The 27,777-nt window shown below is 39.8% G+C and overlaps 1 protein-coding gene across 1 annotated transcript; it reads right to left on the bottom strand.

The window, feature by feature from the left end:
* Window positions 1-2,027: 2,027 nt before the first annotated feature.
* On the bottom strand, window positions 2,028-6,574 carry LOC143017517 (uncharacterized). Its single transcript, XM_076172307.1, has 4 exons — window positions 6,543-6,574; window positions 5,264-5,339; window positions 2,304-2,437; window positions 2,028-2,199 (listed from the first exon to the last, which is right to left on the bottom strand). Exons 1-4 carry the CDS (start codon window positions 6,572-6,574, stop codon window positions 2,028-2,030), a joined length of 414 nt encoding a protein of 137 aa, XP_076028422.1.
* Between the last annotated feature and the right edge of the window lie 21,203 nt (window positions 6,575-27,777).

Here is a 27,777-nt window from a genome sequence, read left to right as displayed (position 1 = left end):
TTGTCAGTAAACGCTATACCATAGGGTTGAGACCAACTGCAGGAATAGTAATAGCAGCTTCTATTGATGTAATAATCATTACAGAAGATAACGCAAGTTAAGTGACTGATAAAACTAAAGCCAAGAGAGCACAAGAGAAGTTCATGGGAGATTTGTGACAAGAGATCGAAGACAAATTCAGAGAAAGGGTGGGGATCTCTTGCATTCTTTTGGATGGATTGATTAACATGACCAATATGATAATGAAAGCTGAGGGCTACGACCTATCTTTTCCTTTTCCTGCAAATAAAAAGAGGTATATCTTGTGTTAGCTCCGCTGCTACTAACACTTAGTCACTTGTGTTATTCATCCGTAGGCCCCATGCCTCCTCCTTCTCTTAAGTATGTTTTCACCAAATCTTCTATAACCAGTTATTAATGTTTCTTGATGAGTTGAATTAAAATGGAGATATAGTTTTCTTATCTTCTTTTTTCTAAGTAATTACACTTGGTTTTTCAGGCTACACCAAGGAACTCCCCCCAGGATCCCTGTTCATCCCACCAAGCCACTTCTGCTCCGACGTCACTATCTAATTCAACCAGTATCTTTTTACTTTTCAAATAAGTACCACCCTTTAAGGACGTGACTTTTCCTCCATGCACCAATAATTTTTCTCCAATCAGAAAGACTGTTATATTGTCTCAAGCGATATTGTTAACGCAAGCAGTTTGTCGCAGCAGAACGAGCTCTGTGTTTACATTCACAACATCAGCATTTCTCGATATCCTAATCTATATTTACAAACACAAGAATTTAAGCTAGAATATGCAACTCTCTGCGACTTCCACTCGGCCATTGTGTCACAACAACCGAATAAAATTTACATATCGTTTCACCTACCCCTCGACCTACCTAAAAGTCTACCTCTATCTACCGGTCTCTTACATCTTGCATCTTCATTGATGGACGGATTGATCTGACCAATATGATAATGGAAGCAAAGGGCAGTGACATATCTTTCCCCGTCAAGATGAAACAAAATCACTACAGTGTCACTTGTGAGACTGTGTTCAATTAAAGAAGAATGACTTGCAGAAAACGTTGCTAGGAATTTCCATGGTTGAAGGAAATTGAATTAGATAAGGTTTGGTTAGCCATTAGAGTAGACTAGAAACATCAATAATAATGTCAAATATTGAAGTGATTGATGTATTATTAGGTCGTGAAAAAATCTTAGACAGGATAAATGATCTCAATAAGACAGTATAGCCAGGGAAAAAATGAAAGATATACTAATCTGGTAAATGTGAACTTCAAAAAGAAAAATAACATAAGATAAAAAATGTTCGACGTGAGAAGTAGAGAAGCATTTAACATTTTCTTTACTCTTCGCCAGCCATCCCTTTATTCTAAACTGTCATTAATTCATTTTCTTTAATTTCAGTAATATGGCTGAGGTAGGTAGAGACAACTTTGTTGACCGTGTAGTGAATACATTGGTTTTTTTCGCGGAAGTGATGAATACAGTAGAGCTCGTGGTTTTAAGATTCAGATCAACAAACTTATGTAATATCCTGTAGTGTCTGACAGATTGTTTATTTGTTTTCATAGTTCCTTCTATTTCTTCGTTTAATCTCTGCTCTGCACCCATCTTCTTTATGGAATTGGTCTCCTGTCAGTATGTTTTGTTATTATCCATCTATATGCCAACGGCTTCTTCCCATTATAAGAGAGGTAGCCAAGTCAAAAGTGCTCTCCCACTCCCATTCATTCCAATTATATCCACCATCCTTGTTTCCCACTCATCTTAGTTGCTCCATTATGGTTTATTGAAAAAAAGTGGGAAAGAACGAACATTAGAGAGAGAGATGGATGTTGGGAGTATGCAATGTCAACGCTATGAAATATAGAAAGTATTGCCGATCATTTATTTACGTGCAATAAATAGGTGATGAAAAATTATATTAGGTGAATGATGGATGGGTGGATTTAAAGTTTCTGAATGAATCTTTGTCTTCGTTCTGAACTTCGTAAGTTCCTCCGTCGTTTAGTTATCGAATTCAGCTGATTCAGCTTCGTAGGAGGCGAAAGACACCTGTTCGCCGTTAGCCCTCACGCCGGCGCCGTCAGCGGGAACGGCGTTGGACTCGACCACTCGGTAGCCGTCCTCGTCGGCCACGTACTTGATGTAGAACTCCAAGCCTTCAGGAGACGTCCAGCTGAAAATGAAAAAGAATTAAGTTACAAGATGATATTTGTTGCCGGTCATAGAATAAGGAATTTCTTCTGAACTGAATCTTGTGTTTCTTCTTTAGAAAGTTACCTGTAGACGCCTTCCCATTCTTCAGTGTCGCCTTCAGCCTCATGGTCTTGATCTTCAAGACTGACATTGATGTCAACGATGTCATCGTCAGGTCGGCAGGCGACGAAGGCAGCCAGGCCTAGGACCAACAAAACCTAAGAAAAGAGACAAAAATACTGATGTAATCGATGAAACCAAAGGATCAAAGTCTCATTTGATATCTATGATCTAGTTTCAGCGTACTAGATTCATGTTCATATAAACTATATCCTAAAATGTGAATTGTAATAGATGACATTTTGAATAGGTCAGACAATCGATAACTATTATATATATATATATATATATATATATATATATATATATATATACATATACATATACATATACATATGTATATATATGCATATATATATATATATATATATATATATATGTATATGTATACATATATATGTGTATATATATTATATATAAATATATGTATATATATATATACATATACATACATACATATATATATATATATATATATATATATATATGTATATACATATATATATATATATATATTTATGCATATATATATATATATATATATATATCACATAGCTCATAGGATTATCACAACACATTATAAAATTGCTACAGCAATCTTTAAACGAAATTTATATTAAAATCGCATCATAGGTATCACGCCATATTTAACATAAAACGCTAAAGTCTTAAAAAAACTGTTTAGATGTTAACTTTACATTATCTCTAGTATTTCAATGGTATAAGTGTAATAAGTGCACAAATGCAGATGCTAAAACTGACACTAACAGTGAATAACTTCATTGTGGCTTTGTCAACTAAGGAATGAGTAAAGGGAAGCTAGAAAATCCTCATTTGTTTATCCTGGTACACTTTCGCTTTCGGTTGGTGCCCATGTTGTGTCAAGGTTGTTGCCCATCAGCTGGAGAATGGACAGAGTTATGGAAGAGATAAATGAATAAAAAAGAATATACAGCATGATCGTTTTCTGCTTAGTTGCCTGTCTGTGTTGTACTCTCTGTCTGCCCCCTCTCTTTAACTTTAAAGGGTAAGCACATGGCAATTTTCAAACATAACATTCCCTAATTTTTTTTTATATTATATCTAAATAAACAGATTAAAACTGTTTTTCTGTCGTCCTGAAGTTTTCTTGCGTTGTTATCGGCTTTCTTGTTTCACCTAAACGAGTTGTCTGCCACAAAAATTGGGAATAGGGGTTGCCATGTTGAGGATATATAACGGTGTATCTAAGAACAAAGCTTCCATCATCTTTGTGGATAGGATGTGCAGAACTGCGATGTGAATCTTTAGCTATTGTTTGTAATTTTCTCGATTTCCCTCCGTAATGACCGTGTCCTAATAGGGGAGAAAAGAGGGATGAAATCAGTGTGCTGCTTGGAAATGTAGCAGAATCTGAGAGTGAGGCTGGCATTTATAATGAAAAGGAGTTGATTCAAAGTGAGGTTAGGTGAATAATTTTATAATGATTTGTAATTGACTATATCCACAATGTTTTATAAACAATTATCTCTGCTACCCCGTCATGAAAATGTTATCTATTTATTTTTTAGGTCTTTCTAGAAGCACAAGTGATGACCCAGTGTCAGAGAAGAAGTACATCATCTTCCACTCATGCTTGATGAAGCTGTTTGCCACTTATCCTGTCTACAGCTCAAAATCTAACAGACTAATTAAGAAGGGCACAGTAAACTGAATGTGTGGCAACAATGAATGTGAGTTTGCAAGGTTATGCATTGTTAAGTATAATGAATAACTCAGTACTGTATGAAATTTTTGTGTCCACATTCAAGATAGACACAAAACACGAGTTTGTACAGGCAACTTTCAATAAGCAAAAAATTAGTAATGACAAATTGCCGTTTTGTTTTGTTTGAAAGATTTCACATAATTCTTTAATGCTTTTAGGTCATTGGATAATGTACTTTACGAGTATTACTAGAATCTCTATAGTATGGATCTAGCCGTAAATTGAAACAGTATGATGGTTTAAAAGTCAAATGTTGTGATAATGAAATAGAGACCAAATAACGATTACTTACTCAGGAATGACCTTTGAGTCTGAGTATTTCTTAAACTTTTCCAGTACGTGACCGTTTCCAGAAGTACCAAACCTACCATGACCACCTTTATAAGTCTTTTGAAAACGTACCAATCTTTAACATCACAAAGACATTATTTTGACATTTAAAGGATTAATCACAGCAGAGAGAACAATAACAAAATCAATTCGCGGGTCTGTGTGGTTGAATGTACATACAGATGGAACCCCCATGACCCCCCCCCCCAAAAAAAAAAAAAAAAAAAACGCTCTTAACTTTTTTGCGGGTCCTGATCCACAGTTTGGAAATTCCTGCTTTAGACCAGAATTTGTCTGTAGATGTCATAGATGATTAAATACTCGCTAAATGCTCTAACATAACCAGATTTTTGTATAAAAAAGAATAATGATAATAAAAAAACTGCTAGTGTCTACACTCATTCAAAGCCATATTGATTATGATTTTAGCTCATGGCATAGTGGACTATCCAAAAGATATCAGTCTAGACTGTAGGTGACTCAAAATAAAATCATAAGATTCCCATTACACTTGCCTTTTAGGAGCCATAGATGAGCTAAAATCAGATAATGTATATAACGTCTACAAGAATAATATTCCAAAGTACCTAAAATCCAATTTCCAGCAAGTAGTACATAACCGCACAACAAATAGTTCAGGCTGCTACCAAATCAGACACTCTGGATCCTTCTGTATAAAACAGCTTTTATGACACTAGTGGTGCACTATGTATTGATCTCCTTTCAGACACAAGAGTGTTACCGACAAAAAATGCCTTCAAGGTCAGATGAAAAAATCTTCTTAATAGTGTTACATTCGTCTGGTTAAAGATCTCCTTTTCTGGTCCTCACTAGAATCCTAGTATACTTTACGATATCCCGGATAGTTTTCCGAAACGGACGCCTTCCCATACGAAGTAGTTTTGACTTTCGTGCACAAGGATCTAATGAAGAGAACGGGAAATGGGACTATATTCAAAATTGAAGTGTTCAGGCCTTAGGCTTCGGACTGCTGAACAGCTTCTATAGCAAAAGAAGAAATATAGTTTTAGAAAATACAAATTAATTGGAGATGTTCAAGCCAGAGTTTGACCAGAGTCTGGGTAGTTAAACAACTACCACAGAAAACCGTATCAATCCGATTGTTGAACAGTATTCTGGACAGTACCAGTTTACAATAGCAAAATTATTATCTACTTAAATGTGTAAGTACGAATTCTTCAGGACTTAGGACGACCAGAATCTCAGATATCAAGTTGAATATCTAGAGTAGACAGTATCGTTGAATATCTGAATCAAGTATAATTGAGAGTCGTTTACGTGAACTCTGTTTCATCCGATGTTTTTACTATCTTATCTAATTATATCACTTTTGTATGTAAAAAACTATATAGCAAAATTACACAATATATACTAAGGTTTGTAATAAGGCTTATGAATCTTTACAAAGAAAAGTTAACGATATCATGAAGTAGGGTTGTTTGAGAGCCGTTGTTCATTAACGTAAAATAGTATAGACCAGTTAAAATGAAAAGCATATTTCTTATATACAAGTAATATCCATAAATAAGGAAACAAGATGTTAGAATCATGTAATCATAGTAAACGGCTATGTATAAAATAAACGTCTTAATTTTCTAGGACGAAGTCAGAAATCAATTCTCGAACAACTCCTGGAAGGTTTCAACACGACACATCTGTTATGTAAGCTTTTGAGAACCCACTATCATTAATATTCCTTTTTTTGAACAAGATACAATATCATATAGTCAAAATGCATTTGTATATGACCAGGACGTTGATTTTATATAATTAAAGAACAGATTTGAAAGTTTTTTACCCAAACTTACGTTTGTCAGATTACGGCAAATTATTTTTCGTCTTTATTAATACGCATGAGACACAAATGCGTAATAATAGCCTGAAATCAGGAGTCTTGTATACATTATTAAGTTTCTTATACATCATATATATTTTTTGTATATCATCTTATATATCATATCACTTCCAATGATCAAAAATCTACGCTGCAACCACCCACCAGCAGACGCAGAGAACGATATAAAGGTACAGTGCATAACCAGACAAAATTTGGGAATCCGTGGTGCTTGAACTTAGGCTGTAGAATTGGAAAAGTTCAGTCCTACCTGGCCAAACAATCCCTGTCAGGGGTTGCCATTGTTGCGCATGCGCACTGGTGCTGGTGTGACGTAGATATGTCACATCAACCACCACAGTAATTTTAAGTCACACCCTTGATCCCAATCTGCCTACCTACCAAGGTAGACAGCATGGAACCTTCTGGCCCAATCTCCCTCGAGGCCATTGAGGCCGACCTAGCATTGAGCGATGAGGATGAGATGAGTGAGGAAGACAGTCACTGGCCACGGCTACCTAGACACGAACTCCGTGACCCACTAGCTCCAATGTCTGCGCTAGACATGTCACGCCCTACAACTACTCCCAAACGTTCCATAACCCACACCTTGGACAGCAATAGTGCGCCTTCTTCCCCTGCTGCCAAATCCTCAAAACGATATGAGACATCTACTGCCCAGGGCAGCATATCTACATCAGACCACAGCGATCCACGCCCTGTAGCACAGGAGGCACCCACAAGGGTGACCTCATCGCTGCGTGACCCTCCATCCCCAGCATTTGCTCCCAGGGCTGACTATATCAAATTCCGGTTCAAGACTAACCCCTCAGTGGACATAAAACTTCGATGGCTGAATGAAATAAACAAAGCCTTCAAAACTTTACCGTAAACTAGCTGAGTTGAAGATGGCAGCAATTAAATCTCAGTTTGTTTACATCTCTCGTAACCGCACAGATATTGTCAACAGTGTTACGAAAGGAGAGGTACTGTCCATCTATCTTGAGGGTCAGGACTCGCAGGAAAGGCCTCGCAAATATCCCACATACTTCTTAACACGTTACCCGGTCAATATTGAACCAGCCTTAGCCAAAGAACTGCCAGGGACCCACTCAGTCAGAAGATTCCAACATAATGGCACACCCATCAACCGCCTGGTAGTGACTTGGAGCCTTATAGAGCCACCACCACAGTGTGTCTACTTCAGCTTCCATGCCTACCACCCTGTGAACTTCGTAGGATGAAAGACGAACAGCCATGGTGTTACCGGTGCTGGGGCATCGGTCATATCTCACGGTATTGCGCCGCGACCGAACGGTGTGCATGGTGCTCGGGCCCTCATGACTCCCGCACTTGTTCACACCGCGCCCCTCCACCAACTGCTTCTACCTCTGACTCGGCTTCATTACAATCCCAGCCTCCCCGGCCAGACACCTCGTGCTGGAAATGTCCACAATGACATCAGACAGGGGTCAACGCCTGGCATGGCTGTGCAAAGCGTCAGCAAACTACCAATGCACCGGTTGTTAAACACACGGGTCACACTGAGTCACCACCACCTCCTCCCTCCGTCGGTAACCTCCACTCTACCTCTACTACCTCCTCGGACTCCAAGCAAGTAGCTGCACTTCGCGATGCAGTGGCAGCCCTTAAGACTCGGGTCGCGACAATGACCGCACGTTTCGATGCAATCGAAACGTGCCTTGATAGTTTGGTTAAAAAACAGGCCACATGTGAGGTGACACTGAACTCGTTGGTTGAATCGCAACAGGTAATTATTAACACCATTAGCACCATCAATCTAATTGCAACCCCAAACAGGGAGTCTCCCCTACGTAACACAGCACACAGTGACCCCCTCACCACCACTACCCCCCACACAACCACTGCCGGCCGAACCCCCACCGTTGCTCATACCTCCACAACCGCCCGAACCACCACTTCTTCATCACTTGGTCGCCGATACCATAGAACTAAAATTCAATAATCAAATGAAGCTACACGTCATCTCATGGAACGCCTGCGGTATCACAAACTGGGCCAAACGTACAGCACTTAAAGGGTACGTGCACTGTCACCACCCAGACATTATCTTCATACAGGAAGCATTTATAGGCCTCACTCCACCAAACAGGGATGCACCTTTGCTCAACCAATACGTAACGTATGTACATCAGATTTGAAACGGATTAATTACATATGTCCACACCACCGTCCAGCATAGCTTTCTTCAAAATTCTATGGGCAATAACACGACTTATCAGCTTCTAGAGGTAACAGATGGCTCCGGTACCATTAGGTTATGCAATGTGTACGCTGCACCGAACGGCCTGAATCCAGCTATACTTCCAACCCCCACCACCCACTGTATGATTTATCTAGGAGATTTTAATAGTCGACACCCTGCTATAGGAGCTCTCACAGACCTTATAAATCGCAACGGGACTCGACTTCTGGAATGCATTCAACGCAACAGGCTAACTCGCTGGGACACGGCTGGCGCCATGCATGCTCGAGGTGGTGCCTTAGATCACGTCCTTACGTTTGGATTGGTGGCCTCCCAAGTCCGGTGTTCAACGATAACGACACTATTCTCCGACCACGTAGCAATTAGCGTCCAATACACCCTTCCTACCACGCCATCCCCAGTGCACACCCGTACACGCATCGTACTCCCACCCAAATACTGTCCCACATATATTTCATACATAACAAATCTCCTACCCAAATTTAACCAGCATTGTCCTGAACAGTTATATTCCTCACTCGTCCAGAAACTCTACACCAGTATCAACTATCAAGAGATGAGTTGGTTGCTCTACAGCATTGTGTTCAAACGGATTCCTGGAAAAAACTAAAGGACAGCATTAACCATCAAACGAGCGTTGGCACCCTGTGGTACCTCATTAACAAGGTGGTAAAGAAAAAACATCACAGTGCCCTCCATCATAGTCCTACACAGTTTGCACAAGACCTTGTTGATGCCTGGTCAGCACAGGCACGAACCAGCAACCTCCCACCATACATACACGACGCTCTCTCCACCCACAAAAACTATTGTGCACTCCGACTAGCCTCTGCCTTGCTGAAGACCGATGGAGAAGATGAGGAGATAACCGAACAAGAGCTGCGAAGAGCCCTCGCCAAGGGTAAGGCGACAGCTCCTGGCGATGATGGCATCACCTACGCCGTCCTCCGAGTATTCCTGGACGTACCTGGTAACCCTCTCCTCCAGCTGTATAATCTCTGCTACAACCTGGGATATGTACCACGGGACTGGACTTACAGCACGATAGTACCGATTCCTAAACCTGGCACTGACAAATTCCGACCTGTATCTCTCACCTCTTGTTTCTGTAAAGTATTGGAACGCATTCTTCTATCACGTCTGATGTTCCGGATACAAGATAAGCTCTCGGCCCGACTGTACGGCTTCCTGCCCCAACGAGGAACGCACCACTGCCTCATGGAACCCTACACACGCCTCTGTCCCACCAGTGTAGTGGCTTTCATTGATTTGAAAAGCGCATTCGACATCGCCAACAGGGACATTATCCTCGACCAACTTGTTGACTTTGGCATCAAAGGAAATTTACTGAGGTGGATAAGAGGATACCTGCGGAACAGGAACTCACGTGTATTATTTAAGGGAGCGTACAGCAATACCAGAGAGTTTGAACTCGGCACTCCACAAGGAAGAGTACTCAGTCCATTTTTATTTAGCATCCTTATGCATCGCTTTCTCTCTCTGCTTCCTGACATCGACGGTACAACAATCACTTGCTATGCAGACGACATATGCATTCATTCAAGATCACCACAAGAGATACAACGTTTCCTTCAATCATTTCATTTGTCATCCTGCTCATGCGGGCTGGTCATCTCACCAGAAAAGAGCAGAATTTTATCTTTTCGCCCAGCAAGAACTTTGCCAGAATTCACTATTGGCAACACCATCGTGCCATTGTGCTCACAGTACCTTTACCTGGGGGCACCAGTTCGTATCACACCTTCCATCCCAGCAAGACAACGCGTACATCCAATTGTCCAAGACCTGCTAACCCGACTACAGAGACGACTGACTCCTCTTAGGTGGTTAACCAACAATATTACTGGAGTGTCCATCCCTGTCGCCAGAACTATATACATCACATTCATTCGATCAGTGGTTGATTACTTCTCTCCCGCACTTAGGCAGCTTTCCAAAACTACTTTGCAACCACTTGAAAAATTCCAAAACCAGGCAATGAGGTTCATCTTAGGCTGCCCTACCTCAACCAGGATCGTCAATATGCAGCAAGAACTTTGTCTACCACCAATTGTAGAGAGAATATACTCAAATGTTACCTACTTCACTATCAAGTGCCTGCACTACCTTCCCTTATCTCCCCACTTTTGTCACACAATCCAGACCTCGATTGATTTGTCAGAGCCTCGACCTCAGCTTCGTCCCGGTGGCTGCTCACTGGTCCTTAACATCAGCTCAAACATTCGGAGGCCTAACATAAACATTTTAACAGAGAACGAGAACCCTGGCCTCCCACCTTGGCAGACACCCATGCCAACAGTCACCTATACTCCAACTACCAAGTCCGACCTACCACAGCTCCAGAAACAACTAGCCTTAGAAACTATCGCCTGTCTGTCATTTTCTCTAAATGCGGCCCATCATCTTTTCACTGACGGTTCTTTGCAGGAAGACGGTAGTGCTGGATGTGCTGTGTACTCTCCCAGCATGGAACCACCACAAGGGGTGCTGGGCAGGCCGCCGACTTCCAAAATCGTCAAGGTCCACGTATTGTGAGTTACGTGAGCCCCTGGACGCTGTTACTTTGCTGACACGGACCAGAGACAACGGCTTGATCATCTGCGACTCTCAGTCAGCCCTTTGCTCTCTCTCATCTACCAAGCCTGAACACCAACAAGTGGTAACACAAATAATGCGACAACTGGCCACAACTCACGAAAACTCACAGATGGTACACTTCCTATGGATTCCATCCCATATTGAACTCCTAGGCAATGACACCGCTGATCGGCTGGCAAGGACAGCCTGTAGTATGAATCCACCAGCTGCCCCTTCTACTACTGCCTTCCTACCTTCTTACAAGCGAATGGTAAGACAAGCTGCCTGCTCCCCTACTCGCCACCGTAGCAATGCTGAGAGGGCTACAAGTGTATCCATCCAACACTACTAGAATTTTCTTCCTCTTCCTCATAAGTATAGACGTAATGGACTTATTGTGAGAAGACACAATGTTGTGAGTGCCCGACTCAGGCTCGGCTACAGACCAGTGTGGCAAGTGGGTGAGACCGAATGTGTATCAAGGTACTCATCATGCAGGCTGTGCGACACCCCTAATGTCAACAGTCTAGAGCATTACTGCATTGATTGCCCCACGATAGCCCCTTTAATACCTCATCGACAATCAGTTCTTGATGTCTGTAAATATTTGCTTGAAGGTGATAAATTAGAATTAATCCTATTGCAACACTCTCACTTTGGTGGGTGTTAAACTGTACATAAATAAATCAGTCAGTTATGATTCGGAAATGTTTTAAGTATCACTAATAATCTGTATACATTTATCTTTTGCACTAGGTTTGTTGTTCCCTGAACATAATAACAAGGAATGTCTGTAGTATGGACCTGCCAGCTGCTTCTACTACTGCCCTATTACAAATGGATGGTACGATAAGCCGCCTACTTCCCTACACGTCACCGTGGTAATGCTGAGAGGACTTCAAGTGTAACCATCCAACACCACAAGAACGTCCTTCCACTTCCACATGCATACAGAACGTAGCGAACTTCTGGTGAGACGACACAATGTTATGCGTGCCCGACGCAAACCCGGCTACCACACGGTATAGACGGGTGAGACCAGAAAGGTGCCGAGGTACACATCTTGCAGGCTGCGCTACACCCCATATGCCAACAACTTTGATACCTCATCGACGATTACTTATTGATATATGTAAATATTTGCCAGAAGGTGATCACTGTATATATTTTTTCTATCACCCGCCCTAGTGGATGATAAACTAAAAATAATTCCTTCAGTTATGATTCGAGAGTGTCCTGTGTGTCACTAGTACTCTGTACATAGCTACACTTTTGTACTAGGTTTGACGCTCCTTGAGCGTAATAAACTGATTAAAACAAAGCTTCTAATGATACTTTTTTATGTTTACTTTATTGCATGTAATTTCTTTTATGTGAATGCAGCTATTATAGACCTAGTATTTTTTTGTACTAGCTTAACTATGTTAAATTTTAAATATCCGTGCTAGCTTAACTATAGAAAGTTTTCAATATCACTATTACCTGCACGTGTATCAGCATGATTATTGTATCGTATTATTATTGCTATTATTATTTTTTTTATAAATTATTTGTTTAATACCTTAGGTACCATTATTTTTTCTTTCTTTACATAATGAGTAATGTCAAAGGTTATCATTTATAAGTACTTATTATGATTAATGTGTTCTGTTAATAGCTGTATATCTTAGCCTTTTCTTTCTTTACATAATGGGTTATATCAATGATTATAATATTCAGTACTTCTTATGATTTAACATGTTCTGTTCATAGTTATATTCTAGTTTGTTTAAATGTATTTGTGTTTGTTGTTCTTTAAGAGGACCACAATGGAAATAAGTTTCATTTGCTTTATTGTGATATTTTTGCAATTCTATGTATCGTACCTTTATATCTGTGTATCCTATTGCCAATAAACTAATCTGTCTGTCTATTTTTGCTCGAAATAGAAGAATTTTCATTATCACACTCTGAGAAATATGCCACTTGTGTTGATTCCTCCATGATTGATTTTACAATACACGGATATACATCATGAATGGAAGATGGCACTGGCGACATATATATATATATTTTTTTTTCAGACGAGGGATGTTAGGGCAAAATAGAGATAAAAACAGCGTAGTATCTTCAATTAATGGGGCAAATTAAAAAAAAAAAAGTTTTGCTTTCTAGATGTGATTTATAATGCATTTATGCAAAATAGTTCATTTGTGGTATGCCTATCTTTTAACTTTTTCAATACGAATAAAATATTCGCGTGCATATTAGTTGCCTGGCGTACGATGAGGCATCACAATATGCGCATTATAAAATATAAAGTTACGGCTGTTATACTCGTTCTCTTTCACCCAGAATGTCTGTAACCACTGAAAAAGTGATCAAGCATGTTCACCGAATAAAAGAGTCACTCAGCTACAACTATAAAATGGACATAATAAAGAAGCCATGCTGCCATCCTTATATACTCACTCGCGTCTCATGACGCCTACGAAGGGGTCATCGTATTCAAAGTGATAAAAATTAGCCCTTCTCCTCTAGAATAAATCACTAACCTTATCCACATGTTTTAATGAGAAGGAAAAGGGAAAACTACTTCGCTTTTCATTTGGTGCTAAACTAAAATATCTAATTCTTACCTCAAGTTGGGCCTTATTCTTTGAAAAATTTTCCCTAGACCACAGGTTGGCAAAGTTTTTATACGCGCGTGCCAAAATTGTTCTATTCTTTTATGCAAAAAACTTATTACATGCCAGCCAAAATTACTGGGAACATACGAGGGTAGTTTCAAAAGTATTACATCTAATCTTTTTCTACACCAATATATCCAAGGGGATTATTTATGACTGAGCCTTAACACTTATAACCAGTTATGGATGTGCGTCAGAAGTAGGTCTGCGTCATTGAATTCCTCCGCGCAGAAGTGGAACCAGTCGACATTCGCTGGCACTTGGTGAACGTTTGCGGAGCCGAGGCAATTGATGTGAGCACAGTTAGATGAATTCGTCGACTCCGGGGTGGCGACAGAGATGTGAGTGACAAACCGCGCTCGTGACGGTCATGTAGGCCCTCGCTCATGGCTGGTGAAAGTGCACTGAGAAGCGGGGTGATTACTTTTGGAATTACCCTCTTGTTATGAATGACTATATTTTAAGAGTTGGGGTTACCTTAAAAATATGGGCTGGTAAAATCAAAGAATATTACAAGTGTGAACTGTAAATCTGTCTATTTTTCTTATAGTTAAGACAGATTTTATTAGCCTTTATGGTCAATTATCAATTCTAGTTGCATATATACATATATATAGTTACACAATTCAAAGATTCATTTTCTAACATAAAAAAAAGACAAAAAGTCATAATTCCACATAATCTTAACATAAACTTACGTTTATGGCAGATATGTTGAGCAATACTTTTCTCCAATCTTTATATGGTATTTTTAATGAGATCAATGAAACGAGGAAATCACATCGGAAAACTAGAGCCTTTTGTGGTGTGACAATTGTATTCTATCTAGATTTAAATTTTAACCCAGATGTAGTTGAATTTGAATTCTCCTTACGATTTATTTAACTTTTTGCGATACACGAAAGAATATATAAAATTGGAGTAAAAGAAGTAAGTCCACATCTAGTCACCTTACGAATGATGCAACAACTAAATAGGACAAAGCCAGCGTTACTATAAATTTTTAAGAAGACTGTCATATGCAAGGCTTGCAAACTACATTTGTATGCATATATATATATATATATATATATATATATATATTTATGTATAGATGTATATATATATATATATATATATATATATATATATATATATATATATATATATACATACTATATATATATATATATATATATATATATATATAAATTATATATATATATAAATATATATATATAATATATATATATATATATATATATATATATATATATATATGTGTGTGTGTGTGTGTGTGTGTGTGTGTGTGTGTGTGTGTGTGTGTGTGTGTGTGTGTGTGTGTGTGTGTGTGTGTGTGTGTGTGTGTGTGTGTGTGTGTGTGTGTGTGTCGTGTGTGTGTGTGTGTGTGTGTGTGTGTCGTGTGTGTGTGTGTGTGTGTGTGTGTGTGTGTGTGTGTGTGTGTGTGTGTGTGTGTGTGTGTGTGTGTTGTGTGTGTGTGTGTGTGTGTGTGTGTGTGTGTGTGTGTGTGCGTGTGTGCGTGTGTGTGTGTGTGTGTGTGTGTGTGTGTGTGTGTGTGTGTGTGTGTGTGTGTGTGTGTGTGTGTGTGTGTGTGTGTGTGTGTGTGTGTGTGTGTGTGTGTGTGTGTGTGTGTGTGTGTGTGTGTGTGTGTGTGTGTGTGTGTGTGTGTGTGTGTGTGTATGTGTATGTGTGTGTGTGCGTATTCACCTAGGTTTATTTACCTATGTGTATTTTGCGGGAAGAGAGCTATGCTCATAGTGACCCGCTATTGTATCTCTCCGCATCCACTTTTTTCTTAAATTCATGTATAGTTTTAGCATTCACTGTTTCCTCATTCAGTTTGTTCCAGATATCTATCACTCTGTGTAGGAAGCTATTCTTTTTCAGATCTCTTCTGTAGCTGTCATTTTTAAGTTTCTTCTCGTGTCCTCTTGTATTTCTTCTGTCCCATTTTAGTAGGTTATCCCTATCAAGAATTTCCATCCCTTTCATAATTCTGTAAATGGTTATCAAATCACCTATTTCTCTTCATTGTTCCAGGGTTGGTAAATTTAGTTTATGCAATCTTTGTTCGTATGTCAAATTGCAAAGTGTTGGTGCCATCTTCGTCGTTGAATTCTTTCTAGTTTCTTTATTTTTTATTTTTTATTTTTTGGTACCAAGTGTCCATAGTGACGCTGCGTATTCCAATCATGGTCTTATCAGTGTAACTAGTTTTTTCTTTACCATTTCTTCATCCATGTAGTCAAAGGGTACCTACGTGATCTTAATAAGTTAAGAGCTTCTCCAACGAATTTGTTGACATGTTTGTCTGGTGTCATGTTATTAGAGATAGCTACTCCTAGGTCCCTTTCTGAGTTTACTCTTTTAATTTCCTTTATACCAATTTTGTATTGTCCCGAGATTATATTTTTGCTTTTTCCAAATTCCATTATACTACATTTCTTAATGTTAAAGTTCACTTCACTCTTCTGACTCCATTTCCAGACTTTATGCAGGTCTTTTTGAAAAGATTTGCAGTCTTCCTCTGTACTTGCTCTCTTTATAGTTTCGCATCATCTGCAAAGAAGTTCATTTAACATTCCACGCCTTCATCCATATCATTTATATAAATAGCAAACATTATTGGAGTAAAAGAAGCAAGTCCACATCTAGTCACCTGGCGAATGATGCAACAACTGATCATATATTCCCAATTTGAGTTCTCGTCTCTACTCGTAAGTACCACCTTCATTTTTCTTCCGTTCAAGGAGCCTATCATCCATTTCAATAATTTTCCTTATATTCCACATTTCATTTCAATTTTTCTTAGTAGCTTTTTGTATGTTACTTTGTCAGAAGCCTTTTATAAGTCCAAGAAAGCACAATCTGCCCATCTGTCTCTTTCTTGTATTATTTCTATTAATCTTGAGTAAAAGCATATCAAGTTTGTAGTACATGCTCTTCCACTTCTAAAACCAAATTGTTTAAGGTTTAGTATATTGTTCTCTTCCAAGTGTTTAATCCATCCATTTTTGATATATATATATTTTTTGCATATTTTTGCTATTGTGCTTGTAAGGGATACCGGTCTATAGTTTGTTGAATTTTCTTTGTCTCCTCCTGTGTATTTTTCCAATCTTGTGGAGCTTTTCCTTCTTTGAGTGAGAAGTCAATTATCTTGTGTATTTTGTCTGTAAGTTCATGCACACATTCTTTCAATATCCAGTTCGCAAATCCATCAGGCCCGTATGACTTTCTGACGTCTAACCCATCTGCAGTATTGGCTGCATGTTACTGTGGCAAAGTAGCATGTAGTTAATACTTTAGGACCTATATGGAGCGCCCCTACGGACCAGAGGCACACATCATTTTGTCTGTGATAGAGGAAAACTCTGTTCATAGAAAAATGATGACATTCTTATTGTACCATTTCTCTGAATATTCATTTCCTTTTTTCGCCTACCCTGTGGTGGAAGAAAAGAATGCTGCCACTATGTCTTCCCATTTGAATTGTACGAGGCGTCAAAAAACGGGACGGGGGATGGGATTAGGAGTCCCACCACCTGTAGCCCCAAAAGAGGACATTCCTAAAAAAAGAAAGAAAGAAAAAAATAATAATAATAGTATGTATATATATATATATATATATATATATATATATATATATATATATATATATATATATATATATATATATATATATATATATGCTAATAAGAACACGGGTACGTGTGTTCACTTATGCAAAGTAGACCACTTGGAAAAAGAAACTAACGAAGCAGAGCGCTTTCGTATATTACTTGTTGCACTGAAGATGTAATATACGAAAGCGCTCTGCTTCGTTAGTTTCTTTTTCCAAGTGGTCTACTTTGCATATATATATATATACACACATATATATATATATATATATATATATATATATATAGATAGATAGATAGATAAATAAATAGATAAATAGATAAATAGATAAATAAATAAAGGCATAAGAGGGTCTGGAAGTTTTCCAACCAGTACCCTAAGGTTTGGGTCTTTAAATGTGCGTACATGTGGTACAGATAAGAATAAAAGGGAAGATATAGGCAATATGTTTGTGAGAGGAAAGATGGATATGCTGGCTTTGAGTGAAACTAAAATGAAAGGGAGGGGCGAGTGTGAGTTTGGGAGTGTAGTTGAGAGGTTCTCAGGAGTGAAGAGAGGACGAGGGAGAGAAGAGGTGGCTATACTAGTAAGTGAAGAGATAGGTAAGCATGTAGTGGAGTGGAAGGAGGTTTCGTCAAGGTTGATGAGGATGAAGGTGAAACTGGGAAAGGAGATGTGGGTTTTTGTAAGAGCGTATGGGCCCGGTAGTGAGAAGAGCGTAGAGGAAAGGGAGGCTTTCAGGGTAGATTTGAATGAATGCATAGAGGGATTAGGGAGAAATGTCAATGTAGTTGTATTGGCAGACCTTAATGCTAGGGTAGGAAACGAACCAATAGACGGAGTGATTGGGAAATATGGAGTTCCAAGTAAAAATCGCAGTGGAGAATTGATGGTGGAGATGTATCTTAATAGGGAGTTGATGATAGCAAGTACAATGTTTAGGAAGAAAGTCAAGCATAAATACACATGGGAGAGGATGGTGGATGGAATGGTGGCAGATAGAGCGTTAATGGACTATATAGTAGTGGCCAGGAGTATGGTAGGAATAGTTAAGGATGTACATGTTCTAAGGGGAGAGAGTGGGGAAATATCAGATAATTTTCTGGTGAAAGGTAAATTGAGAGTGGAAAATAGGTGGGGAAAGAGGAAAAGGGCAGAAGGTAGAGAGGTAGTTAGAGTGAACTGTTTAAATAAGAAAGAAAAGGAGAAGGTGTATAAGAAGAAGCTGAGAGAGGAGTGGGAGGGAGTGAAGGATAGAGTAGAACTAGGAGTGGAGGAGGAATGGGGATGGTTCAAGGAGGGAGTCATAAGGTGTGCAAAGATGATGTGTGGAACAAGGAGGGTGGGAGGAAATAGAAGGAAGGGTATTGAGTGGTGGGATGAGGAAGCAAAGAAGGGTTTTAGAAGAGAAGAAGCAGGCTTTCATAGATTGGCTACAATTTTGGACGAGGGAATCGTATGAGAGGTACAAAGTAAAGAGAAGGGAAGTTAAGCATAAGATAAAGGAAGCAAAGTGGAGAGCAGATGTGAAATGAGGTAAGAGTATGGCAGAAAATTTTGAAAGTAATAAAAAGCTGTTTTGGAAAGAAATCAAGAGAGGAAGAGGAGGCGAATCAAGTAGAGAAGAAAAGGTAAAAGGTGCAGATGGAGAGATGATAATGGAAGAGAAGGCAGTGAGAGGAAGGTGGGCAGAGTATTTTAGGGAGTTGCTAAATGTGAAGGAGGATAGGGAGGGAAAGGTAGCTGCAGTGGGAAGCGCTAAGTAAATGAGAGTGATGAGGAAAATGGAGGAGAAACAGGGAAAGATGAAGTGAAAGCAGCTGTTAAGATGATAAGAGCAGGTAAGGCACTTGGGTTGGATGGTTGCCATGTAGAATGTCTGAAGGAAGGAGGTACAGTTATGGTGGACTGGCTGGTGAGATTATTTAATGGTTGTTTGAGAGAGGGTAGAGTGCCGGGGGACTGGAGGAGTGCCTGTATCAATCCGCTCTACAAGGAAAAGGGGGACAAGTGTGTGTAGTAGTTTCAGAGGGATCAGCTTGTTGAGCGTAGCTGGGAAGGCTTATGGGAGGGTCTTGATTGAGAGGATTAGGAGAGGAACAGAGGGAGTAATTAGCGAGTAACAGTGTGGTTTTAGAACAGGTAGGGGTTGTGTAGATCAGATTTTTGTGGTAAGTCAGATATGCAAGAAAGCTATGGGAAAAGGTAAGGATATTTTTTGGTCTTTTATGGGTTTGAAAGAGGCTTAAGACAGGGTAGACAGGGAGCCACTGTGGGAGCTACTGCAGATATATGGGATAGGAGGAAAGCTGTTATGAGCAGTCAAGAGTTTTTACGAGAGTAGTAGAGCTTGTGTTAGGATTAGAAATGGAGAGAGTGAATGGTTTGAGGTAAAGGTGAGACTTCGTCAGGGATGTGTTATGTCGCCCTGGCTGTTCAATCTATATATGGATGGAGTGGTGCGAGAGGTGAATGCAAGGGCGGTGGATCAGGGATTGGAGATGGTTAAAGAAAATGGAGAAAAGTGGGAAATAAGCCAGTTGCTGTTTGCCGACGACACTGTGCTTATAGAAGGATCAGAGGAGGGATTGAGGAAGTTAATGACAGAGTTTGAGAAGATGTGTGAAAGAAGGAAGCAGGCTGGAAGTGAGCATTAAGGGAGAGAGACTGGAGGAAGCGGATAGTTTTAGATACTTGGGTGCGAATGTGACAGGAAAGGGAGGACTGGGGGTGGAGGTAGAATGTAGATTGAGAGAAACGAGTAAATGCCTTGGTGAATTAAAAAGTGTAATGAGAAATAGACATCTGGGAATGGATGCTAAAAGTAGGTTATATGAAGGAGTGATTGTGCCGACAGCATTGTACAGGCCAAAAACATGGAACACATGAGAGAAGAGAGAAGGAGTTTGAATGTGTTTGAGATGAAATGTCTGAGAAGTATGATAGGGGCTATAAGGCTGGATAGATTGAGAAATGAAGAGGTGAGGAGGAGAACAGGGGTGGAAAGGGAGTTGGGAGATAGGGTTGATGAAAGAGTATTGGATGGTTTGGACACATGGAAAGAATGAGTGAAGAAAAATTAGTAAAAGAGGTGTGGAAGGCAGAGGTGGAAGGAGTGAATATGAGGGGGTGTCCTAGAATGAGATGGATGGATGGGGTAAAATGGGTATTAAAAAAGAGAAGAATATCTGTTGAGGAAGGACGGGAGAGGACAGAAGATAGGGATGAATGGAGAAGGGTTGTGTGTAGATAATGCTGTGATGCATGAGGGGGAGTGGGTGGAGGATGGAGGGGTGAAGAATTATGTATGAGAAATAATTTGACGCAGCCCGAAGGGATTTCTCCCCGTCTTCTCCTTTTCTGCATAAGGGGATGGAGAAGGTGGGTCGCCGAATTAATGAAGCGGCCTTGCTGTGGATGTGCTGTGTCTTGCGACAATGCCTCTGACCCAGGGCAGTGGACAGGATGCAGGGATGACCCGTCATCCAGGAGGTGGCAAAATGAGAGAGAGGGAGGAGGGTAGAGGGGAGTGGAATATATAGGGGACGGAATGGGAGGGAGTGGTTTCTATGCCTTTTTCCTTTTGGCTACTCCCGTGTAACGGGGAAAAAAGCCTCTGGTATATGTATGTATGTATGTATGTATGTATGTATGTATGTATGTATGTATGTATGTATGTATGTATGTATGTATGTATGTATGTATGTATGTATGTATGTATGTATGTATGTATGTATGTATGTATGTATGTATGTATGTATGTATGTATGTATGTATGTATGTATGTATGTATGTATGTATGTATGTATGTATGTATGTAGGTAGGTAGGTATTTCTTTTTGTGTCACCGTTATTTCTTTCATTTTGGGGGATCTCTCTTGCTGTCCTTCATTCCAAATTTGTAACCTTTCAATCGTAATCACAGACCTAAATTGCCTCGTCATTACTTCAACCATTTCTACGTCTTCTATATATTCTTTATTTCCTTCGCTCAATTTCACTATTTCATGTTTGTCTTTTAGATTGTCATTTACATAGTTGTCTATTACATCTTTTTCGTAATTTCTTTTTTCCTCCCTACGTATATCTACATATTCATTTCTCAGTTTGATGTATGTTTGCGATTTGATATATATATATATATATATACATTTTTGTTTTCCATCTTTTCCAGGCTTTGTCACTTGTATCTTTAGTATAACTACACTTTTTGTTATATCAACACTTTATGTAAACCCTTTTTGTTTCTTCTTAGGTACATATTTATCTGGTCCCTCATTGTATTTTTTTAATTTGAATTTTTTTTTCCCAGTTAGCGTTTTGAAAAAAAAAAAAAAAAATCTAAGTTTAACAAAGTCCGTTTTGTTGTACAATAATCTTCCTTCTCTATGTTTCTCGTTTCTTCTCACATCATTTTGTTCTTTAAGTTCGAGCTCTATTAGTATGTGGTCCTTCTTCCCAATTTGTGTCTTGTAATTAATTTTGTTCACGATTTCAGACTCAGAAATGAATATCAAGTCTAGTCCCGATGGTTCTTCATTGTTTTTATATCTGGTATTTTCCTTGACCCATTGAGTCAATGTATAATCAATAGTCAAGACCAGTAAAATGTTGCCCTAGAGTTCCTCTCCAACTTTTATTGTTATGTGCGTGACAATAAAAGATACAATAGTGGGTGTGTTTTTTTTTGTGTATATGTGTAAACTGTATATATATATATATATATACGGTATACATATACGGTATATATATATATATATATATATATATATATATATATATATATATGTATGTATATATATGCAAGTATATCATTTATTACATCATATTCCGTTGAGTTATAATACAAAAATCTGAGACGAATCTGGCAGTTTGTCTATTTCATTGGTTTCTTAGACAAGCCTGGGTTTCGCGTGACGGAGAAAAGCAATAGGCGTGCCACATTTGGCACGCGTGCCAATAGTTGCTCAATTCTTGCCTAGAATATTCTGACATGGTTTAACCTATGAGAGTAAAGATGTTATTTGCTTTGTGAAATGACCTAGAATTAGTTAGAACTTTGAAATAGGTAATGTGTAAAAAACGTAGCACCAGCTTTGTAGATCATTCCAGGTTAGCACCCTTTAATAGTTTCTCATCTTTAAAGCTGTATTTTAGAATTCAGTAAGGAAATATATTTCTTCTTTGACACGCATTTTTTCTTTATCATTACTGTTTTCTCAGGGTTTTAAAGACCTATATATTTTAATTCATGATATATCTAGCTGAGTATAGAGACTGAATTTCAGTTGTTTTAATACTGAGGAGTAGGGTAAGTCATACTCTGCTATTTCATATGGCTAGAGAAGGGTGTTCAAATGATAAATTTCGATGAGTAGGAAAAAATCCATAAGGTTAAGATTTAATAATTCTAAGCTACAATTACATAAAGTTGATTTTGACAAAATTGTTTATCATTTTGCTATTGTAAAATATCATAGTTACCTCAGCATATATTTTTTTCTCAAGGCTGCCATTTTTTCTTTCATGAATCACTATTTTTACTTTCACCATCCCAATCCCACGCAGTGAAAAGTGAGAAACTTGTTACGGTAAAATCATGTCAGTTGCCGCAAGTAATTTTCTCTGACGTTGGGTTGTCTCTCCGCCTGGTTAGGACTGTCGGGAACCAACGCAGTAAGCCCATAGTGGGTCCCAGAACTCGAACTCACGACCACTTGCGCATGAGTTCAAGACGGTGTCCACTATTCTTACTAATCCATAAAATACATAAGATAGGTCTCATTCTACTCAATTTGATTTCCATGCATTTTGGTATCTACCACTACGTATATTGTAATGCATAAATTAAGGAATATTCAAAAACCTAACAATACAACTCTTTATTGCTAACAACATAAAAAGCATGGAAGTTCCAACTCCTTGATGAACCAGTAAGTTTCGTATACTCACCTTATATGTATTGCTAGTTTAATGCGAAACAAAATAAGTATCTGTAAGGTTTTTCATAATAGTTTAACATCCCTTTGTATGGAATACCTAATTGTTTTAATATTGATACTGTTTTAATGTGATTTTTCAAACTAGCTCAGCTCAGAAAAAAAAAAAATTCTCATCTAAGTAATTTTGTTGGCTGTAACCAACCTACATTGCAACATCGCCCATGGAAACCACATTGCAACACACATAGGAAAATACATACACATACGCCCCTAGGCTCTTTCTTCACGTAATCAAACCGTGAAATAATCAGATCCCAAACAACACCTTTTCCAACTTACACGTCTTATTATGTATTTAGATTAATACGGATAATAATTAAATCGCAAGAAACAACTACATATCCGTAGAATGAAAATATATCATGTATAAATGACTGTCTTTCATGGTACTAATTTAATTTAAGAGTAATTGTAAGGCTGCCAACCCCCATAAAAATACTTTGTCATCATTTCTAATTGTACAAACCAGAAACGAGCTAGGGGGTTGGCAGTCAGTTGGTAAACATAGGTCAAGTAGGATATACGAAATTTTATTTATATTACCAATACAGACGAGAAAACCGTCTCGAGTGTTTAAATACCCACTACCCACCAAACGCTCACACTGGTGACAACGGAACGCCACCCAACCCCGAAATTAATGAGACAAAAGATGAATCAAAGTGTTCGGTGCGATTGACTCAAAAGTGACTACGTATATACTTAGTCCTACGGAAAAATTCATGGCGGGCAACACACAAGGAACATTACCAGTTCACTAAAGTGCATAGCTGTAGAAGAAACAAGGACTTCATATACTCTTCCCCATACAAAAAATACTAAGGCTATTTACTATGTTATTCCTTGTTTCCTCAAGTGCAATGTTTGGACAAAAAGAAAACGTATCTCGTTCACATCTGGCTCGGTGCGACCAAGTGAAAAACTTTCGTTCCCATCCAAACAGCAGCCCCAGCGACCACCCATGTCAGCAGAACTGTCAAACACAATCCCGCTACTACGGACATTTTGCTTCTTCGATGCCTGCGGTCCCTTCGTCAACGTGGCTAGGTGCTCACCAACAAATGCGCGCGCGCGCGCACACACACACACACACACACACACACACACACACACACACACACACACACACACACACACACACACACACACACACACACACACACACACACACGCACGCACGCACACACACACACACAAACACACAAACACACACACACACGCACGCACGCACGCACACACACACACACACACACACACACACACACACACACACACACACACACACACACACACACACACACACACACACACACACACACACACACACCTTACTGCTTATAGTAGTCCGTCGTTGACGACGATGACGTTACACCATACCTAGAACTGGTATTACGCCAGATGAACTCGCTGGTGGGTGTGGAGTCCGATTCTCGATTTGCATATACGGCTGCAGGTATCACAGGGAAAGTTACCCTCTGCCTGATGTGCCGCATGTCTTTGCCGTCTTCGATGTTCTGCCCGATCGTTGTAGGTGGAAGTGAGAGTATCTAGGCCGTTTTGGCATGTAGATCGCCATTCTCTCCGATCGGTAGCAACATTTTCAATGGTGGTGGGTTCAATGCCACATTTTTTCAGCATTGTTTTCAGATGGTCCTTGTGTCGTTTACGTGGGCCCCCAGGTTGGCGTCTGCCCTCAGCAAGTTCTCCATAGAGAACTTTACGTGGGAGTCTTTCTTCTGGCATGCGGATGGTATGCCCCAGCCACCGGAGTTGACGTTGGGTTAAGACTGTTTCCAGTGGGTCCGTTTGTGTGCGTCAACGGATTTCACTGTGAGGTACCTTGTGCCACCATTTTAGACCCAGTATGCGCTGTAAGCAGCTGGTGCGAAAGGCCTCCAGATTTTTCAAATGGCGTCTATAAGGCACCCATGACCCACTGCCATACAGAAGGATGGAGAGACAGATTGCCTTATACACCGAAACCTTGGTGGTGGCGGTAAGGTTGTGGTTCAAGAACACTCTGTGTGATAGTCTACCAAAAGCTGCTGCTGCCAAACCAATGGGGCGTTGGATTTCGCTTGTCAGGTCACAGGAGTCAGTGAGCACTGAGCCGAGGTAGGTAAATTCTTGAGCGTTTTTCAGAGGTTGTTGATTGATAGTGAATTCCGGAGGCTCTTGTTGTTCAGAGATACTGAGCACTTCTGTTTTGTTTATGTTGATGACTAGCCCAGATCTGGTATATATATTTGAGACAGCATTGATGGTGCGCTGAAGACCCTCTTTGGATGAGCTCACTAAAGCAGTGTCATCTGCGTACTGCAGTTCATGGATTGCCTCATCTGTCACATGTGTCAAGGCTTGGAGGCATCGCAGATTGAACAGGTTGCCATCTAGCCTGTGCGACAACCTGACACCATCAGCAGGATCGATTTGCTGTCTAGCAATGTTGGAGACTGCAGCGAGAAATAAATTGAATAAGATGGGAACAATAACACACCCCTGCTTCACACCTGACTCAACAAAGAATGGCTCAGACTTGAGCCCAGAACAGGACACTCGAGCCATAGAGCCATCGTGAAAGGCTCTCAGGACACCCAGAAATATTGGTGGGCATCCAAATTTTACAAGTACTTGCCATAGGAGAGGACGGTTCACAGTGTCAAAAGCCTTGGCAAGATCTATAAACACCATGTAGGGGTCTTGGTGTTGTTCAATGCTTTTCTCCTGGAGCTGTCTTGCCATAAACACCATGTCGACTGTGCTGCGCTCTTGTCTGAAGCCACACTGAGATTCAGGTAATACTTGTTTTATGATGTTGTTGATAATTCGAGACAATAATATTCTAGTAACTACCTTCCCTGAAGTTGACAGAAGGGAGATGCCTCGACTGTTGCCACAGATGTTCCTGTCCCCTTTCTTTTTGTAAATGCTGATGATATCTGCATCTTTCCATTGTTGTGGGCAGCAACTTGAATGCCACACTTCTTGAATTATATTGTGGAGACAGTTCACAACAACTTGCCCACCATGCTTTAGGAGCTCAGCTGGGATGCCATCAGGACCAGTGGCTTTATTGTTCTTGAGGCTGTTGATTGCACGGCTCACAAAGGATTACAAAGGCGGAGCATGCCGATAGGAGACCTTTTGGTCCATATCTAGGTCGGATGTAAAAAAAAATCATAATAATAAAATTATAAATAAAAACTATAATAATGTAAATAACAAATAAAATACATAAATAAATACACTTCTTGGATGGTTGGTATGTCATCCAATTCTTGAATTACAGGAAGGTTGGGAAGGCTGTCGAGAAAAGTAGGGTCAGTAGGATTTTGTGTATTCAATAATTCTTGGTAATAGTCAGCCCATCGCCTGAGGATGTCGGTCTTCTCGGTGAAGAGTGTGGAGCCGTCAGCACTTCGGACAGGGCAGAGGTTATTGCTTCGTGGGCCATAGGCTGTCTTAAGGGCATTGTAAAATTGATGTTGGTCCCCTGTATCCGCGAAACCTTGGATCTCAGTGGCGAGGTTGGTCCACCATTCATTCTGCATTTTTTTAGTTTCGTGTTGGACTTTGGAGCGGAGGTCTGCTAGTTTGCCACGTGTTGTTGGATTTGGGTTGACAATCACTGCTTGATGTGCCCGGTTTTTCTCATCTATTAGTTGGTGAATCCCCTCTGACTGTTCATAAAACCAGTCTCGATGCCTTCTTCTTGAGAAGCCCAGAACATCCTTAGCATTGTTGAGAAGGACTTCACTAATGCTATCCCACTTTTCTGTTAGGTATTCTGTTGATATGGGATCGTTTGTAGGTGCTGGCAAGGTGAGATGAGCTGATAATTCGGTCTGTAGGGTAGAGCGAGTTGCATCAATGTTCAGAGCTTTGAGGTCAAGGTGTTTTTTGGGAGCTTGTCGGCGAGTTGGAGGCCGAATTTTAAGATAAAGTATTGAGCGGACAAATCGATGATTTGTCTACCCATCAGCTCCCCTCATAGCTCTTGTTATCATTATATCTTTAATGTCATTGCGTCTCACAATTACGTAATTAAGCAGATGCCATATTTTGGATCTTGGATGCATCCAGGTGGTTTTAAACCTGTTTTGGAGCTGGAACATTGTGTTTGTGATGGTTAAATGGTATTGGGAGCAGAATGTTAGAGGGCGTAAGCCGTTGTCGTTGCACTTACCAACTCCATGGCGTCCCAAGACCCCCTCCCAAAGATGATGACTGCTGCCCACTCTTGCATTAAAGTCCCCAAGAAGAATGATCTTATCTTCTCTGGGGATTGCCTGTATGATGTCATTAAGTTGGGCATAGAAACGATCTTTTATTTCACCATCAGAATCTAAGGTTGGTGCATAGACA

Source organism: Oratosquilla oratoria, chromosome 32, assembly GCF_046742065.1.
Source record: "Oratosquilla oratoria isolate Oo_2021 chromosome 32, ASM4674206v1, whole genome shotgun sequence".
NCBI classification, from domain to species: Eukaryota; Metazoa; Arthropoda; class Malacostraca; order Stomatopoda; family Squillidae; genus Oratosquilla; species Oratosquilla oratoria.
This window is presented reverse-complemented; position numbering and strand designations above follow the sequence as displayed.